Source organism: Schistocerca nitens, chromosome 2 (genome assembly GCF_023898315.1).
Source record: "Schistocerca nitens isolate TAMUIC-IGC-003100 chromosome 2, iqSchNite1.1, whole genome shotgun sequence".
NCBI lineage: Eukaryota > Metazoa > Arthropoda > Insecta > Orthoptera > Acrididae > Schistocerca > Schistocerca nitens.
Genome location: NC_064615.1, coordinates 1,061,894,022 through 1,061,915,037, shown reverse-complemented (window position 1 = coordinate 1,061,915,037; position 21,016 = coordinate 1,061,894,022). Strand labels below are relative to the sequence as shown.

General features: G+C 40.5%; 1 protein-coding gene across 1 annotated transcript in view; it reads right to left on the bottom strand.

The window, feature by feature from the left end:
* LOC126237429 (smoothened homolog) overlaps positions 1 to 21,016 on the bottom strand; it is a 119,247-nt gene that overhangs the window by 21,693 nt on the left and 76,538 nt on the right. Inside the window, exons 7-10 of the mRNA XM_049947540.1 lie at positions 19,863 to 20,087; positions 12,003 to 12,204; positions 660 to 842; positions 117 to 256 (exon numbers count right to left, since the gene is read on the bottom strand). Of these exons, the coding sequence (XP_049803497.1) occupies positions 117 to 256; positions 660 to 842; positions 12,003 to 12,204; positions 19,863 to 20,087 (750 nt within the window). The remainder of the gene's footprint in view (positions 1 to 116; positions 257 to 659; positions 843 to 12,002; positions 12,205 to 19,862; positions 20,088 to 21,016) is intronic.

The following is a 21,016-nucleotide window of genomic DNA, read 5'->3' as shown; positions in this document are numbered from 1 at the left end:
TGTGACAGAGAAAAAAAAGCTGTTGTACCAGAGCAAAAGGAAGTGTTCTTTATACACAAGCCTGATAACTTTTTGTTTCTTACGTATCTGTTTATAAATATAACTGATAAACATACCCACTGGATCTTCATGTGTGCTATGAAAGCTTAATGATAGCCGACCATCATTATTGAGAGCTTTTCGTTTTGCAAAGGCTTGTGCAATGACTTTATGCTTTTTCAGTCTTACTGGCTCCTCATAACCATTATTAAGCACTCTGAAATACAATGTAAATATGTGTGTTTTATTTTATGTATAAAGGTAATGCGTCTTGTGGTTATATATATTATAATCTTTAAGTAACTATTTTGTGAGAAAACTTAAAACGTATCGTAAATATTCAGATAATTTAATGATAAATCCTGAACCCTCTCTTCTTATTTTGACCTTTAACAATTTAAAAAGATTTGTAATTACACAAAGAACACTGGCTGTATACAGTATTATACTGAAATACTGATCATGACAAATTTTTTAATAGTAGCAACAGCGCATATCAAAAGCACAAGAATACTATACCATTCGTCACAAAATAAACAGAGTTTTCCACAATCTCAATCAGATTCCTTGTCAGCCAGGTGTTCTTACTTTATGTCATTAACAAAAACAATTTTTCTTACCTTCTTAGAAATCTCTTCCACGTATGTATTGTAGACCCTGTCCAGATCCATGATGACATTACTATTCCAGCAGCAAACACAGTAAGTACATGAAGTTGCATTATTGCTAAGCTCGGACGGGACTCCATTCGACACTTGTCCTTGTTTCCATTATTGACAGAACCACCACCAATAATCTTGCAGCTTTTTGAAAAAGAACTATTGTCAGTATTATTTTTGCTTAGGAATATATAAAACACAGTTACTTTCAAATCAAACATCACTTGTCAGTTGTATGCTATATGAAACTGAGAAACCAGTAAGCATGTAAATAAGTGTGTAGTGAAACTTATCTATGTCTGCACAATGGCTGTGTGCAGCAAGCATGTTATAGATTTTAATCAATGTATGATCTGCCTCAAAGTAGAAATAATCACAGTTTAGCTCCCAGATTAAGACATTTTATCTGCTATGTCATGTTGCCAATGAAAAGTATCTGCACATTCATCATGAAGTCACAACAACTGTAACAACTCAGTTTTTTCCCTGCATCTCGGACTTGGTGTGTTCTCCAATTCCCAGATGCATTTCTGAACGCAGTAAAGAAGTCCACGTGATCTCGCATTGCCTTTAATCCACATAAACTCTTACGGCGGGCAATTTTGCTAGCTCCTCTACATGAAACTTATTTTTTCTGACAATGAAAATAAGAAAATTCACAATATCCATGACACACCTACCTCTCCTGTTGCCTCCAGCCTTGCAATGAGAAGTACCTCACTGAAAAACTATACTGCTCTTATTGTGTACCTCTTATTTAGGTACCTGTATATTGCTATGGATGTGCTCATCAAACTTAGTTTGCAGGCACAACAAGAGAGGCATTGTGCATCATGCAGAGCTTTATGTTTAGAATTCTGAGAGTGTACATACCAAGAACAGTCAGGTAACCTCTTACTTTCTCCCACAAATATCTCACAAAATGACTACAACAGCAAAGTCAGATAAATCTGAGGTCTTGTGGAGACCAGCTGACACTCATTCTTCTAGCAGTCCATTTGCAAGTGTATTACGACAGGAGGGAAATGACAGCAGTATCAGAAGTGCCCTCTGCCACACACCACAAATTTGATTGCAGAGTATAGAAGTAGACAGAGCTCTGACGGCATATGGCTGTTCTTCAGTATATTGCTTTCAGAAGCCATTATTGATCAGAACCAGAAATATCAATTTTTGGTTTTGTACAAGGAACATTAGAACCTTACTTCAGGTTATCAAGATCTACAAAAAAAAATTGGGCTCTGTCAAAGATATAGACAGAATAAGAAAACATTGTAAGGGAGCATTTATGGCAGTACGTATATTAAAATGAGCATTTCACATTTTGAGGCAATTTTACAGCAAATTATTCACAGGCAGCATAGGACAAAAGCACTTGGTGGAAATGACAGGAAGTAAATCACCAATTGCATTATAATTTATGTTGCCTCATATTCATACAGAAGACACACAATTCTCACAGGAGTAAATTAACTGGGAGATAGCTTGGCAGATATCTTTCATGTGTACTGATAAAACAACACTTTTAAATCAGTGTAAATATAGTGGAAAGTGCAAAAATTGCCTGAAGACTTTATTAATTACTATATATTATTATATTTTATTCTCTTATTTATTTCCTTTGTTAATAAGACTCTAGTTTCCTCCCATTTCCTATTGCTTCTCATAAACCAATATTAATCCTGACACTATTTTTTTTTAAAAAAATTACCTTCACTAAACACTGCAACAGAAACTTTTGTAAGGCAAATCACATTCAGGTCCCTTATTACTCCAGCACCCAGACAGCTGATGAGAAACTCAAATTATTGGCCACTAAATTTACTGAATTCTTTCCAATGATAGCTAAAATTAATGTTAGTAAAAGGACCACGGAAAGAAGATCCATTAGATTTACTTGAACAAACATTGCTTACTCCACCAGCAAATGTCAGTTTTGCCAAATCAATGTTAAAGAGGTCATAAATGCCAATGAGTTCAGTGAAAATCAATAACTCTTCCGGCTTTGATGACATTTTCACCAAAATACTGTAATCCTATGTGCTGACATAATAGTCCCCCCCCCCCTTAAATTATCTTTGTAATAAGTCAAAGTGAAGCTCCTGAAAGACTGAAATATGCAGTGTTAAAAATAATTTATAAATGTGCAGATAAGCAAGTGATCTTTAGTTACAGACACTTCTCTGTCCATCTAAGCGCACTCTAATGCTCATAAAGGATTCCCTAAAGAGAAAGTGATATAAACATCACAACTCTTCTGACAGAAACAAACAAGAAAACAAATCATGTTTGCATTATCTGTGATCTTGCAAACACACTCACTTGTCTTGAACATAAAATTCTACTGGAACTAAAACATACATGGGTAGACACTTTTTAACAACAAAAAACAACGAATTACTCTAACAAATAATACCACGACAATAAAACAAAATTCAAAATTATGAAACATTAAATATGTGGCCCAAAGGTTCAGTGCTTGGCTCACTGCTGTTCTTGACATGTGTAAATGATTCAGCTGGGATATTGGAACAGTCTTAAAAACTGTTATGTTTATGGCTGATACACTTATATTAATACAGAGTTCAAATATATCCATACCACGTAAACTGAGGAGAGTAGGGAATGATGGTAACAACTGGTTCACAACAAACAGTTTAATTCTCAATCTTACAAAAACTCCCTTTATGCAATTACAAACAAATAAAAATTACTTACACATCACAGAAATAAAGATAAATGTCATACACTAGTGGAAATTTTATATGTCAATTTTCTAGGCATCCAGATAGATAACAAACTAAAGTAGCAGTAGAACATGGATAAGTTAACCAAAACACTCAGTTCTGCCTGTTTTGCACTTAGAACTCCCTCTCTCTGTAATGATCTTTCACTTAATATTGCCCTGTGGCATAATCTTCTGGGGCGCAATGCAACTTAGGTTAAAAATTTATCTATTCATCAGAAAAGGTTCTAAAAAAATACAAATGTTACATGAATCACCACACAGAGAAGGTGCTGAGTTACAGACAAGCACAATGAAAAAGACTGCTAAACATTTAATCTTTTGGACAAAAATTCTCCTTGTGAAATAGAATACACACACACACACACACACACACACACACACACACACACACACACACACACACACACACACATTCATACAAGTACAACTCGAACATACATGCCCACTGTCTCCACGGGCTCTGGGGCCCGACTGGGAATGTGTCTGACACCAGCAGCAATTTTCTGGGGTGGGTGCTTGGAGTAAGGAGGAGGCATAGGGTGGGGAGGGCAAGGGGTAACAGGGTAGGAGTGGGGAAAGATGCTGTGCTGCCTGTAGGAATGTGCAGGGATGTGATGGATGTGAGGACAGGATGTGCTGCTAGATCCAGTTGTGTGGGAGGGGGGTGAAGGGATGTGGTCCAGCTGTCTCTTGGCCACAATTTGGCGGTGACTGTTCATGTGGACAAACAGCCTGTTAGTTGTCACACCCACATAGAAAGCAGTACAGTTGTTTCAGCTTAGTTTATGTATCACATGGCAGCTCTCACAGGTAGTCCTGCCTTCAATACGGTGCGAGATGCCTTATCTCTCCAGTCACCTACCACTTCCCATATACTCACTGTCCAGCTGCAAAGGAGCACTCCTTTCATGACTCAGTACTGCCCACAGCCTAAGAAACTGAATCACATTATTTGCCAGGGTTTTGACTAACTCCCTTCATTCCATCAAATAGTGAATATCCTCCACACCCCTCCTACAGTGATATTCCACCACCCACCAAAATTACACAATACCTTCTCCATCCGTAGACCTGCTCCAGCGTTCCAACCCCTTGCCTCATATCCCCGCAATTGACCTAGATGCAAGACCTGTCCCATACATCCATCCACTATCACTCACTCCAGCCCAGTCACAAGCATCTCCTACCCTATCAAAGGCAGGGCTACAAGTGAAAGCAGCCATGTGATCTATAAACTAAGCTGCAACCATTGTGCTGGTTTTTATGTAGACATGACAACTAACAAGCTGTCTGTTGTCTGCATAAATGGCCAGCACCAAACTGTGGGAAAGAGACAGCTGGACCACCAAATTGCTGAACATGCTGCTCAACAAGATGCGCTTCATTCACTTCAATGACTGCTTCACAGCCTGCACCATCTGGATTCCTGTTACACACTCCAGCTTTTCTGAATGGCACAAGTGGGAACTCCCTACAAAACACCCTTTGTTCCTGTAACTCTTCACCCCTGTCCCTGGCCACATCCTTCGCAAGTCTCTGTCCTCCACCTACCTATCCTCTTCCCCGCTTCCATTCCAGCACTACACAAGCCTTCTATCCCACCAATGTGCCTACTAGTATTTACCCCTTCTTTACTCCCCCTTCCCTCCCTCCCCCCAGTACAACCTCTTGACTCTGCATATAGCAGCCCATCCTGTCCCTCTCCCCACCCTCATCATGCTCCTGCATGCTCCCACATGCAGCACAGCATCTTCCCCTACTCCCACCCTATCTGTCCCCCTCCAACCACATTCCATCACCTTACCCCAAGTGTGTATGTGTGTTATGAATTTTCTATTTCAAATGACTTTTTTGTCCAAAAGCTTGAATGTTTAGCAGTCTTTTTCACTGTGCCCCTCTGAAACTGCAAGCCTCCTCTATGTGCTGAATAGCAATCTACCCTTTTAATATTATTGTTATTCCATCCTGGACTTTCCATTGTCAGAATACTACATAAAGTTGATAACTGAACAGCTTGTAGTTAAGCTTCTTAAGGCCCTTTGGGATTATTACCCTCACATTCTAACACAATTACTCCCCTACTGTGTTTGTGATTAATAATACGAATGAATTTAAGGTGAATTCTGAAATTCACAACCACAATACTGCCAACAAAAATAATCTCCATATTGTCTATGTCCTCCTCTGTATAATCTATATATTTCTTTAAAAAAAGAAAAAGTGTTCAGGCGCAAAAGTCTGTAACAAGTTGCTGATAAACACCATGCAGGCACCAGTAAATTTGAAATCCATAAAGATTTGAAACTGAAGTATAACAGTACCTTGTTAGGCACTGCTTATATAATTTGTCAAAATATCTGGATTCCAGGATGTAGATTCTGACTAACACTAATATTCATATTACATGGATTTTTTAACCATGAATCAATGAAGTTACATAAACATCTAAGATGTAGTAGCAGACATAACCAGGAGCCAAGTAGTGAAAGAAGAGGAGTGGCTTTTTCCCCAAAGTAACAGCTTTTCATTTTCTCTTCTCATGTAGGCCTACAGAGGATGAAATGTCAATTTAGATCCTCACATTCTACTGTTTCCTCTTCCCTTCCTTCCAGTATTCCTCTATCCTTTCACTGTGTTGCTTTTTCCTCTCCTCAGTCAATGGTGAACCTGTTTCTTTTCCTTCTTATCCTGGAACCCTTCAATGTGTAACACTTTAAGACGACAATAGCCCCTATATATCTTTTCTTCTTCTTTTATTTATTTATTTATTTATTTTTGTTAACATTTCCTACCTCTTGCATCCAGAAGGTACTCAGACAATTTAAATTTTTTAAATGTTCTTTATGATATGATGAGCTGTTTCCATCTTGTACATTCTTTCATCTAAAGCAGATTTTCTAAACCATTTAGGAAATTATAGAATATTTTATGTTTGGGATTTTTTTACAAGTAAATAGAGATTCTTATGCCTATATTGTTGGTTACCTCCTCCAAGTTTTGAAGCTTCAACATTTTCCTATTTCTCCACATAATTGCCGTTTCAATTGACGCATTTTTGTGTGTAGCAATTTTTGTATGTCCATGTCATACCAGGCCACAGCCATGTTATAGAAGAAGCGCCAGACCTCTTCTTTCACCTAATTGTTGTCACTAAAGTGTCTTCCAGCCATGTGTTCTTTTAACTTGGGAAACAAGTGGTAGTCACTGGGTGCTTAGGCCAGACTGCTGGGTGAATGGGTGGTGATGTCCCAACCAAACCGTTGCAGAAGATCCACAGTTTGATTGGCAATGTGGGGGCAGGCATTGTCATGGAGAAGGCTTACACCCTTGCTCAATATAACTCTTCAGTTCTGAAATGTCTGTATGAGCTTTTTAATGTCTGACAGCACCTGTTGGCATTTGTTGTTGTTGTTGTTCCAGGAACCATGAGGTTGACCGACAATATCCTCTTTCGATGCCAAAATACAGTTGCCACGACTTTGCTGGCAGACTGTGTGCTTTTGAATTTTTGTGGCTTGGGTGAATCAGAATGCCGCCACTTACACAATTGTTGTTTGGCCTCAGATGTGAAGCAGAAAGCCCAAGTTTCATCACCCAAGACTACTGAATCCAAAAGCTTGTCCTTTTCATCTACATAGCATTGAAGAAATTAGTAGTAAGTTTCAACACACTGCCGTTTGTGGCCTTCTATCAGCATTCTAAGGACCCATCTTGCAGACACCTTCTGGAATTTCTACACTTCAGTCAAAATCAGGAGAATGACTCTTCAAGAAATCTCAGCAACAACATCGCAGAGCTCATTGGAAGTGATACGCCGATCTTGTAACAAGTTTTGTTCAACCTTTGTGATTGTCTATTCGGGAATTGGCAGTCTCCCAATTTTTTCCACGTCACAAATTTCAGTACGACCACCTGCCAACTGTATACACCACTTGTGGACATTTTTTGACATCCATGCACGACTCTTAACACACTTCTGTCAACTGTTGATGAATGTCGATTTGTTTAACGCTTTTTTGGCACTCAAAAACCGAATAACTCCGCAAACTTCGCACCTGGTGTTAGTGGCTAATGGGAGCTCCACTGTAACTGGCTGCCAAGCCAAGACCGAAAGCTCCAGCAGATATGCTGTGGTCTCTGTAGAGAGTGGAGGGAGCAAGGAAAAAAACAGCATGCCCAACAGCCACACAAGCAGCTGCCCTGGGCCCCTAGTGTCTTGGAGGCCTTATTTTTGGGATTACGCTTGTATATACAAAGCTCACCAGACAAAATATTGGCCACCTCCTTGAAATCACATACTGATCACTTTGGATTTCTGTAGAAGTGTACGTGCAGAACTGGTACCAGGCAGTCATGTGACCCTCCACTGCTGACGATGTCGTGGCAGTGATGTGACATGTCACTCCTGGTCAGTGCAAAAAGGTGGTCAACATGGAGACGTGACAGAACAGCAGTCGGTAATAGTCATTTTGTTCGTATGGGTCCAAGACAACATAATGAATGTGTAACGTGAATGTCTGTAACGTGGGAAAAAAATCCACTAGTGGTTCCCCTACTAGTGAATGTCGGATGTCCAAGTATGTATGCTTATGTATTTAAGACAGCCCGAACATTCGCGACTACATAATAAATTTCCAGATGTAGAGTAAAGCTTATAGTTCATTTTTGTTTTGTTTATTTAATTAGAGAGTTTTGTGTTACTTAATTTGATGACGTCATTGAGCCTAGAGAAGTGGTTGGTGCTTGCTAAATTTTGGCACGAGCCGCGCCCTAGAAGTGAGTTCTCATTGGTCGTAAGTGCTGACAGCCAATGAGAAGCAAGACGGTTGGCTGCATAGCGAGGAGATATAGTTTGAGTGTGGGGGAGTGACAGGGAGTTGCGATCTATCTTTGATAGGAGGCAGTTATGCTGGATGTGGCTTTTCGGATTATGTGTAAGATGAAGTCTTGGGATGACTTCCACGTTATGGTCCAGTGTTAATGGTATCTGGTAGTGACCAGCAACTGTTTATGAAAACTTTAGAGTGTTGTGATAATTCGTTCCGACGAAAATAACGAGTGAACTTTGAATTATATAGCGTGGCAGTACTGACTATATTCTTACTGAGTATTTTATGGCGAGCATAAACTTTTACTAAAAACAACCACTGAATATCGTGTGCAGAAGTAATTGGCCGATCATTGACTGTGTTACAAGTAATTGGTTTCGGAATTTGGGAAGGTAAAAGTTCTGGCTGTTTTAGGTATGGTGATAACTGTGAGCAGAAACTTTAGTAATTTTCGTAAATGAGGGCTGATGATCTTGCTTCACGGCAATAAAGATCTATTGAAGGTTTAAATTTGAACTTCATGTTTAAAGTACGAGTGACATCCCCTTTCCGAATCATTTCTTTAAAGTACATAGACAATTTTCAGCAAATTTTACTTATAGCGGCCTCCGGCGTGTAGCTATGAGGTTACAGTTTCCTCAACACTGCTTTTCTGTGATCTCGTAAGTAGCTGCAGTCAGGAGTTTATGTGCGAAGATCGACCGCTGTAAAGAGGTAGGTGAACAAAAATTATAAAAGAAATTGCATTGCAGCAGCAACGTATAATCCGTCACAATTGGTGCATCGCACGCACGCACATAAAAAAATCCATCGCAAATGGAGTTGCCCAATTTGTTGGTGCATCAATGCATACTGTCTAACGCATCTACAAGGAATGATGTACCACTCACAACTAGGTAACATGGTGTACGAATGGTGCTAATAAAAATTTCCAAACCGACAGAGATTGGGGATGAGTGCCATGTCTTGTCAATGATAGTCAGTTTCAAACATGACAGAAATTGCTGTTGTCAGTAAATGCACGTCCATCTCAATCAATTACATTACCACGCGAACATTGCCAAGGGAACTGCCTGCAATGGACATTTGGAGTTAGGTTCCTCACAAAGGACCACTATTTACATTTCTTCACTTCTTCATTGGCTCAAACAACGAAGAAACTGAATGATAACTAACTTGAGGTGTGCAATGTGGTCCAACGAATCCCAAATTTGGCTCTTTACAAATTATGCAAAGCACTGAGTGCACCAATGGACTGATGAGGTGTTTAGCTCACAGTGAGTGGATGGTGTAGTTCAGGATGGAGGTGGCTCTGTCACGTTACAAGGGTGTTTTTCTTTCCATGACTTAGGTTGACTGATTCAGGTCCTGTGAACATGAACCGGAATGTATTTTCCAACAGTCATGTTTTGCAGCATGCAGCTGGCTGGTCAGGCCGACTGCTTTGCCCGCAGTGCAGATGACAGGGGGTCCACAGTAAATATAGTATGTTTTGTCGGATAACTTATTTCTAACATACACAACACAAACACTTAAAAAAAAGGTCAACTACTCGTGTATTAAGCATGGAGAAGCTGGAACTGCCTCCTTTCATTGTTCAAGCATTTCTGACACATGCTTTGGAAATTGCTCGTTACGCTCTGCAGTTCCTTCCGAGAATGGCAGCAATTTCTTCACAAATGTTAATTTTAAGTTGATTTGTACACTTACACTTTCATTTTTAATCTCTTCCCCCACCCCCTTTCCATGAGCTAGGAACAAAGAGGCCATATGTTGCTAGTTGTTATTGATACAATAACTCTATCTTGAAACACGGCATGAGAAGTAGGCTGTGTGCCATCTCAGAATCCTGCTGGAAGTCCATGAAAGCACATTCTCTGTCAGTTAATTGGGGGGGGGGGGAGGGGGGAGGCTGCAAAATGTTTTCCACATATCTCTCACTGTTAATTGTTCCCTGGAAAAAAAATTTGGCCTAATATTCTATCATGGCTAATAGCACATCACACTCCTATTTAATGATCCTGCAGAGGTGCCTCATATATTACGTTAGGCTTTTCAGAAATCCATTATTGGTTATTTTGGGGATTAATGTATCCACTTTGGTGGAACCATGATTCATCTGAAAAGTTAGGTCAGGGTTGTTTCTCCATCACGCAAACTATTCAAAATCAAATTACGAAACCATAACCTTCTTGCAGGGTGACCAAGTTTAACTTCTTGCACTGCAGTTATTTTATGGGGCCATAACTTCAGTAACTTTTGTAGCCATTTGAACAGAACCATATGAAATTCCCATTTGCTAAGATGTCAAACTGATTTTGTAGGGACCATTCCAGAGCATGCCCAATGTTATTCAGTTTCTCCAGAGAGTACTGCATGTGGCTATGTTTTCTGTCAAGAACACTTCCTGTTCCATGAAATTTATTTATCAATCAATGAATTGTACTCCAATTCGGAACTTGAACATCAGGAAATATCTCTTAAATGATCTCCTTACCACATGTTCTGATTCTCTAAGCACATGTCAATCATACATGAATACTCTTTGCTAAACAGAATACTTGTATTTTGCTGTTTCATTTGAAACACTTTTGCTCAATATAGTGTACTGCATTGCCTAACAAACACTTGTTACACATTCAAGATTTCTACCCAAATTAAGGCCTTGCAGTGGAGGGGAAATATACTCCCTGCCAGTGCCACCAATGGCTGGAAAAAAAAACAGAGAGAGAGAAATTAATCGCTGCCAAGCAGTTGCATTAAGGATTGTCATCCCCTACAGCATTATGATGGTTATGCTAAGGACATTATTGTTTTCCAAGATGAAGCAGCTGTAATCACAGGGCTGTATGTATATGTTCCCAGTTTGATGTACACACAAACACTTTATCACACCTCAGCTGCTCCACTAAATTACCTGATCTAAATCATATGGAAAATATCTGGGACTATTTGGATCAGCAGGTGAAACATAGCAAACAAAATTCCTGCAATTTAGTAGCTCTATGGGATCTATTCATAAGTGACTTGTAGACACCATTTCTCACCAAACTGGGGTCATTATCAATGCCAGATGCTGTGTTACACAGTATTTATTAGTGTGTTGTCTCCTAGAGGGATGCTTACTTTTGAAGCTTCCTGGCAAATTAAAGCCATGTGCCAGACTGAGACTCAAACTCGGGACCTTTGCCTTTCATGGGCAAGTGCTCTACCTGCTGAGCTACTCACGCACGACTCTCAACCCATCCTCACAGCTTTCCTTCCAGCAGTACCTCATCTCCTACCTTCCGTGCTTACTTTTGCCCAGTATGCTTATTTCCTTCCACATCTCTCTTCTATAAAATGAAATGCCTCTCAAGGCAACACAGTTTATTACTTACAAAAAGACTATTTTACTACCATATTATTTAAGCCTCACATTAGAGAAGGTAAAACTGGGCAAAATTAACGTTGGCAGTCATCTAAAATTGAATGTAATTTTTTTCCTGCAGTGATAAAGACCTGTTATAACATAGCTACGTACAAATTTTTTTTTTTTTTTTTTTTTTTTTTTTTTTTTTTTTTTTTTTTTTTTTTTTTTTGGTGAAGGGTGGTGGTCTTACAGTGGCCATCAACAATATTTACAACCTTTTCTATCATAATCTGCTGACATTGGTCTGAAAGAATTGAACAAGAATACTGCTTGGCAATAAAATCACATAAAATTATATAAAAGAACATACTTACACAATATACTTTCTGAAACTATAATTCCACTTAGCCTGATTTCTGTATTCATAGACATGGCAGGTGAATGTAACTAATACCAGTACAAGAAGGAAGAGGGAAAAAAGTCCCATTCGAACAATGGTTTCCCTAATTTTTGCACTTGCTGTTGGAGAAATTATATCATGGCTCCCAATTTTCAGCCTTATGAGAGTTACCAAACCTGTAAAAGAAATATAACGTAGAGTAAACATCAATAATTTTCTCGTGAAGGAATGAGATATTAGTGTGACAAAATAATTTTTCCTCTAATACTATTGAAAGATATCAGCAACAAATAAGTATAGTTGCATTTTAACTAAATACTCAGTGAATCCATGATCTTTTCTTCCCGTGTTTTTCACACTGACCCATTCAATATTTGATGCTGTCAAAGATTGAAAGTCTGTGGAAGCAACATTAACATAAGATCAAAGTTGATTGTAAGCATCACTGTTATTTAAGATGATAAAAATGGCCCCTCCCACTATCTTCCCATTAATGATATCACGCCTAAATTACTACAGGCCCTGCAATATCTCCATCACACAGGGCTTCAGTTGTACCACGTACATATGACAGGAGACTGATTAAAACCAGTACAAGAAGAAAGAGAGGAAAAAAGTAAATGGCTTCATTGTTCTATTTCATCTGACCCAAGTTCATTAGTGATATAACATTCACAGGTTTTAGTTCTATCACAAACTGTCCAGTCTTCTCCAAAATGCATACAGGAAGTGTTCAACAAAGGTTTTAAAATTTTCTGTTCATCACTCATCACGCAACTAGTTAGATCTACTCACTAATAGTCTCTTGTATGGGGGGAGGGGAGGGGAGGGGGGAGGGGAGGGGGGAGAGAGGGGGGAGGGGGAGGGGGAGGGAGAGAGAGAGGGGGGGGGGAGACTACTGTAACAAACTTTCTTTTTAAAATTTCCAAGTTTCCCATAACCAAGCTGATACTTGTAAATTTAAAAGTAGTTTGTAGGTGCAAGAATGCAGTATGAGAGCAATACATATTTTCTGAAACTTCCTGGCAGACTAAAACTGTGTGCCGGATCGAGACTCAAACTCTGGACCCTTGCCTTTTGTGGGCAAGTGCACATATAGCACTTGCCTGTGAAAGCCAAAGATCTGAAGTTCGAGTCTCTGCCTGGCATACAGTTTTAATCTGCCAGGAAGTTTCACATCAGCGCACACTCGGCTGCAGAGCGCAAATCTCATTATGGGCTTTTCTGGTCTGTCCTACTGTACTCTCTCTTTTGAATTCCAACTCTCTTATCCAAGATGTTCAAGACTTCTGTTCTGCACCAGTTCCACTTTCACAACACAAACTACTACCTTTTGACAAAGTCACCTCACTTACAAAGACTCAACTTGATTCATCATTCAGTAAATTTTATTGTTTAACCAAGGCACTTGTGTTTAACAGAGCTCATTCAGCCTCTTAACAATATTAATTCAAGTGAGACACTTCTTTACATATCATAAAGGTCTTGTACTCCATCACATTTTGACTCTAATTTTTTGTGACTAGAGAAGATATACCTCAGAAAATACACATTACAAAGTATTGTGCTGTTGAAATTATCGAACACTTCACCACAGCTCAGTTAGTGGAGGAATGATTACATTGTTTAGTTTATATTCATTGCGGCTAGATGCTGTTTGCCCTCTGTTTACTTAATTACTGTCACATGTTGCAAAATGACTACACTACTGCAGAAATCATTTTGTTTTCTCGAGTTAGCAAAGAGTAGTTCCGTGATTAGACTGCAAAGGAGTTTCTGGTTGGTGCACCAACTGATCCTCCAAATGGGTGGAACATTCGCAGATGGTATCGATAGTTTGTACACACAGGATGTTAAGGGAACAGTTCTGGGTGCCCTCGCGTTTCCAACAAAAATGATGCGCAAATCCAAACCACTTTCCAACACTGTCCTACAAAATCAACTCACCATGTCAGCCAAGAGTTACAACTGTCTAACAATTTGGCATTTTTGAGTTATCAGTATCAGTTGGTTATAAAGACACACAAGTGCTCCCTGCCGCCGTTGGATAAGCAGCTGCAGCACAAGTCGTATACTCCTAGCTCACTCATTTGTTACATAGTTTAATTCTTAATTTCTTTGAGTGTTTTTGGTACTTGCATTGTTTGATACATAAATTTCGGGCGTATTATAGTATTTGAGAGTTGTAGCATCGCGTTTTAGTACCTGAATAGTGAAAAATCGCGTAGTCTCCTTCCGCCGCCGAGCAGTGTGTCAGCAGTGCGCAAGTAGCAGCATTACTGCATTTACTAGGCAATCTTGTATTTTAATACCCGTTTAAATTTTGTCGATTTGTTTGCGCTCTCTGTAGATTAGTTCAGACGTTCTTTGCAAAACAGTTTTTAGCATGGATAGGGACTGCAACTGCTGTGTTCGCATGCAGGCTGAGTTGGCATCCCTTCGCTCCCAGCTTCAGGCAGTGTTGGCCTCGGTCACACAGCTTGAGGCTGTTGCCAATGGGCATCACTGTGGGGGTCCGGATGGGGGTTTGTCGGGGACGGCCAGCTCGTCCCACGCATCCCCCGATCGGACTAAGACTGTGGTTGCCCGGGATACTGCCCGCATTGAGGCTGATCCCTCACCTGTGGTAGAGTGGGAGGTCGTCTCGAGGTGTGGCAGGGGGCGAAAGACATTCCGGAGGGCTGAACAGAAGGCCTCTCCAGTTTGTCTGACGAACCGGTTTCAGGTTCTGTCTCAGGCTGATACTGATCTTCGGCCTGACATGGCTGCTTGTCCTGTTCCAGAGGTTGCCCCTCAGTCTGCAAGATCCGGGCGGTCGCAGAGGGTGGGCTTACTGGTAGTTGGGAGCTCCAACGTCAGGCGCGTAATGGGGCCCCTTAGGGAAATGGCAGCAAGAGAGGGGAAGAAAACCAATGTGAACTCCGTGTGCATACCGGGGGGAGTCATTCCAGATGTGGAAAGGGTCCTTCCGGATGCCATGAAGGGTACAGGGTGCACCCATCTGCAGGTGGTCGCTCATGTCGGCACCAATGATGTGTGTCGCTATGGATCGGAGGAAATCCTCTCTGGCTTCCGGCGGCTATCTGATTTGGTGAAGACTGCCAGTCTCGCTAGCGGGATGAAAGCAGAGCTCACCATCTGCAGCATCGTCGACAGGACTGACTGCGGACCTTTGGTACAGAGCTGAGTGGAGGGTCTGAATCAGAGGCTGAGACGGTTCTGCGACCATGTGGGCTGCAGATTCCTCGACTTGCACCATAGGGTGGTGGGGTTTCGGGTTCCGCTGGATAGGTCAGGAGTCCACTACACGCAGCAAGCGGCTACACGGGTAGCAGGGGTTGTGTGGCGTGGACTGGGCGGTTTTTTAGGTTAGATGGCCTCGGGCAAGTACAGAAAGGGCAACAGCCTCAAAGGGTGCGGAGCAGTCAGGACATGCGGGGACCAAGCAGCAATCGGTATTGTAATTGTAAACTGTCGAAGCTGCGTTGGTAAAGTACCGGAACTTCAAGCGCTGATAGAAAGCACCGAAGCTGAAATCGTTATAGGTACAGAGAGCTGGCTTAAGCCAGAGATAAATTCTGCCGAAATTTTTACAAAGGTACAGACGGTGTTTAGGAAGGATAGATTGCATGCAACTGGTGGTGGAGTGTTCGTCGCTGTTAGTAGTAGTTTATCCTGTAGTGAAGTAGAAGTGGATAGTTCCTGTGAATTATTATGGGTGGAGGTTACACTCAACAACCGAGCTGGGTTAATAATTGGCTCCTTTTACCGACCTCCCGACTCAGCAGCGTTAGTGGCAGAACAACTGAGAGAAAATTTGGAATACATTTCACATAAATTTCCTCAGCATGTTATAGTCTTAGGTGGAGATTTCAATTTACCAGATATAGACTGGGACACTCAGATGTTTAGGACGGGTGGTAGGGACAGAGCATCGAGTGACATTATACTGAGTGCACTATCCGAAAATTACCTCGAGCAATTAAACAGAGAACCGACTCGTGGAGATAACATCTTGGACCTACTGATAACAAACAGACCCGAACTTTTCGATTCTGTAAGTGCAGAACAGGGAATCAGTGATCATAAGGCCGTTGTAGCATCCCTGAATATGGAAGTTAATAGGAATATAAAAAAAAGGGAGGAAGGTTTATCTGTTTAGCAAGAGTAATAGAAGGCAGATTTCAGACTACCTAACAGATCAAAACGAAAATTTCTGTTCCAACACTGACAATGTTGAGTGTTTATGGAAAAAGTTCAAGGCAATCGTAAAATGCGTTTTAGACAGGTACGTGCCGAGTAAAACTGTGAGGGACGGGAAAAACCCACCGTGGTACAACAACAAAGTTAGGAAACTACTGCGAAAGCAAAGAGAGCTTCACTCCAAGTTTAAACGCAGCCAAAACCTCTCAGACAAACAGAAGCTAAGCGATGTCAAAGTTAGCGTAAGGAGGGCTATGCGAGAAGCGTTCAGTGAATTCGAAAGTAAAATTCTATGTACAGACTTGACAGAAAATCCTAGGAAGTTCTGGTCTTACGTTAAATCAGTAAGTGGCTCGAAACAGCATACCCAGACACTCCGGGATGATGATGGCATTGAAACAGAGGATGACACGCGTAAAGCTGAAATACTAAACACCTTTTTCCAAAGCTGTTTCACAGAGGAAGACCGCACTGCAGTTCCTTCTCTAAATCCTCGCACAAACGAAAAAATGGCTGACATCGAAATAAGTGTCCAAGGAATAGAAAAGCAACTGGAATCACTCAACAGAGGAAAGTCCACTGGACCTGACGGGATACCAATTCGATTCTACACGGAGTACGCGAAAGAACTTGCCCCCCTTCTAACAGCCGTGTACCGCAAGTCTCTAGAGGAACGGAGGGTTCCAAATGATTGGAAAAGAGCACAGGTAGTCCCAGTCTTCAAGAAGGGTCGTCAAGCAGATGCGCAAAACTATAGACCTATATCTCTGACGTCGATCTGTTGTAGAATTTTAGAACATGTTTTTTGCTCGAGTATCATGTCGTTTTTGGAAACCCAGAATCTACTATGTAGGAATCAACATGGATTCTGGAAACAGCGATCGTGTGAGACCCAACTCGCTTTATTTGTTCATGAGACCCAGAGAATATTGGATGGGGGCTCCCAGGTGGATGCTATTTTTCTTGACTTCCGGAAGGCGTTCGATACAGTTCCACACTGTCGCCTGATAAACAAAGTAAGAGCCTACGGAATATCAGACCAGCTGTGTGGCTGGATTGAAGAGTTTTTAGCAAACAGAACACAGCATGTTGTTATCAATGGAGAGATGTCTACAGACGTTAAGGTAACCTCTGGCGTGCCACAGGGGAGTGTTATGGGACCATTGCTTTTCACAATACATATAAATGACCTAGTAGATAGTGTCGGAAGTTCCATGCGGCTTTTCGCGGATGATGCTGTAGTAGTTGCAGCATTAGAAAATTGTAGCGAAATGCAGGAAGATCTGCAGCGGATAGGCACTTGGTGCAGGGAGTGGCAACTGTCCCTTAACATAGACAAATGTAATGTATTGCGAATACATAGAAAGAAGGATCCTTTATTGTATGATTATATGATAGCGGAACAAACACTGGTAGCAGTTACTTCTGTAAAATATCTGGGAGTATGCGTGCGGAACGATTTGAAGTGGAATGATCATATAAAATTAATTGTTGGTAAGGCGGGTACCAGGTTGAGATTCATTGGGAGAGTGCTTAGAAAATGTAGTCCAGCAACAAAGGAGGTGGCTTACAAAACACTCGTTCGACCTACACTTGAGTATTGCTCATCAGTGTGGGATCCGTACCAGATCGGGTTGACGGAGTAGATAGAGAAGATCCAAAGAAGAGCGGCGCGTTTCGTCACAGGGTTATTTGGTAACCGTGATAGCGTTACGGAGATGTTTAATAAACTCAAGTGGCAGACTCTGCAAGAGAGGCGCTCTGCATCGCGGTGTAGCTTGCTCGCCAGGTTTCGAGAGGGTGCGTTTCTGGATGAGGTATCGAGTATATTGCTTCCCCCTACTTATACCTCCCGAGGAGATCACGAATGTAAAATTAGAGAGATTAGAGCGCGCACGGAGGCTTTCAGACAGTCGTTCTTCCCGCGAACCATACGCGACTGGAACAGGAAAGGGAGGTAATGACAGTGGCACGTAAGGTGCCCTCTGCCACACACCGTTGGGTGGCTTGCTGGGTATGAATGTAGATGTAGAAGTAACAGCCGTTACAGGATCTATGTCATAATAACAAGCGCATATGTGGTGTTTTCTGATGAGCTTCAGAATGCTATTGATAATGATAACACTTTTGCACAATGCATCAAATTCATTGACAAAGCGACATTTCATCTTATAGGGAAAGTGGACAAAAACAATGTTTCAATTTGGGGCCTACACAACACTGAATATGTATGAGATTCTCCCAAAGTCAATGTGATTTTTGCAATACACCACTCATCTATCTATGACCCAATATTCTTTGATGGAAAAATGGTTACCAGTCAGCAGTACCTTGCTATGTGACAAAACTGGTTGTTTCTGAGGCTAAACAAGGACAACTTCATTTTTAATCAATACAGGGCACTCCATCACTGGAGTTGCCAAGTGGGTTATTATATATGACTGCAACATTGCCGAACTGGTGGATTGTTCATCAAAGAGCTGGCAACTTAGCACTTCTTAGCTGGCCTCCACGGTCACTGGATTTGACACCCTGTGACTTCTTCCTGTGGGGTTGCATTAAGGACAACAGTGATGCACCAACACTGACATTGACCCTTAAAGAGTTGAAGATGTGGATCCATACTGCCATGTGTCCCAAGACTCATAGATGTATGCCTTACAGTTCAATAAATATATAAGTTTGAAATACATATATTCTTTTTGGAACACTCCTTACTATGATCTTTGATCTTAAAAGAGAGAGAGAATATCTGCTGCAAACATGCAAGAGTCATTTGAATTTGATACATATTATGACAGCCCAATGTGCTGGCACATCAGGTCTCATATCAGTTGTAGAACTGTGGCAGTGTATGCCACAGCATTCCAACAAATCTGTCTGCCTGCCCCCCCCCCCCCCCCCCCCATGCCTCACCCACAGTGGTGTTATTCCCATACACCCTGCAGGGGCACCTCTGGTAATAGCGCTTGGGTATCATAGGTGGAAGCATCAGTGACAATGATAGTTTTGAGTCAGACCAGAAAGTGTCCACAGTTAGGCAAATAGTGAAGGTGACAGCTCACAAAAAGTAGGAAATCAGATTTTGAGATTCAGTCTGGCATGAATTCTCAGATGTCACTAAAAGTTGTAGACTTAATGACATATCATTAAATAACATAATTACATCAATACTGAATGACCTCGTGGCATCACGGAATATAAAATTGGACATTACATAAGACGAATATTTTGAAATTAATTATTACTGAAAAAACAATGAAAATCGTAACATAAAATGTTCAATTTGCTACGTTATGAAAATTATTACATCAAAAGATAGCAATGAAAGAAGCAAAAGCAACACCTACGATATCCAAATGTGTTCTATTGAAAACAAGATGATTATGCAAAGATTATTTACTTTAATCAACACGTAATTAATAGCAAGCAAGATAAACTGCTATATATTTCAAATTGCTTTGCTATTAATTTATGTTTTCTTACTGTGAGGGAAAAACCAATCCACTAATACAAGATCGGCATTACCTACAATTTATAGTTACTATTATTTTATTAATTGAGAGCATTAAATAAACTTAAAAGTTTTTTTGTATTTTGAAATCAAATTAAGTATGTCCAGATAACCTACCTCTACTCAAGAAGTAACCTCCAACCACCACAGCTACCGAAAGTGGAGCAAGAAGCAAACCATATCTTGCAGTATGGTTCAAGTAACCAACAAAGCATATTCCAGCGACACTATTACCATCAATTTCACCAAGAGCCATTGTTGTGATGGTTAAAATTAATGGTAGAGACCAGGCAACCAAATGAAAATAAGATCCTTTCTTATCAATTTTTTCCTTTACTTTACCTGAAACATTTAGTGTGCATTAAAGAGTAAAATTTGACAAATCACAGCAAGAGGATAAAAGCAGAACATATAAATATTTCTGTATTAACAACAGATGTCACAATAAAACAGAATACAATAAGCAAGGAAGCTACATTACTTGCAATATGTTTCTTATAAGCCCAAACAGTTTTGATTTATTTCAGATTCTGTGGGACCATATGAGTCAAAGTAACTTTAACATGGAATGAGCTACAAAATAATTTTCAAATGTTGATTAGAAAATTTATAAACAAGGAATTAAAAAATTATTAAAACATGGAAAAAGTGAAATTGAAATTTAAAGATTTCCTGTCGTATAGATTCTTCTCAAGAGGATGTCGTCGTATTCAGGAGAAAGAAAACTGGCATTCTACGGATCGGAGCGAGGAATGTCAGATCCCTTAATCGTGCAGGTAGGTTAGAAAATTTAAAAAGGGAAATGGATAGCTTAAAGTTAGATATAGTGGGAATTAGTGAGGTTTGGTGGCAGGAGGAACAAGACTTTTGGTCAGGTGAATACAGGGTTATAAATACAAAATCAAATAGGGGTAATGCAGGAGTAGGTTCAATAATGAATAAAAAAAATAGGAGTGCAGGTAAGCTACTACAAACAGCATAGTGAACGCATTATTGTGGCCAAGATAGACACGAAGCCCACGCCTACTACAGTATTTCAAGTTTATATGCCAACTAGCTCTGCAGATAATGAAGAAATTGAAGAAATGTATGAGGAGATAAAAGAAATTATTCAGGTAGTGAAGGGAGACGAAAATTTAATAGTCATGGGTGACTGGAATTCGGTAGTAGGAAAAGGAAGAGAAGGAAACATAGTAGGTGATTATGGATTTGGGGGAAGAAATGAAAGAGGAAGCCGCCTGGTAGAATTTTGCACAGAGCATAACTTAATC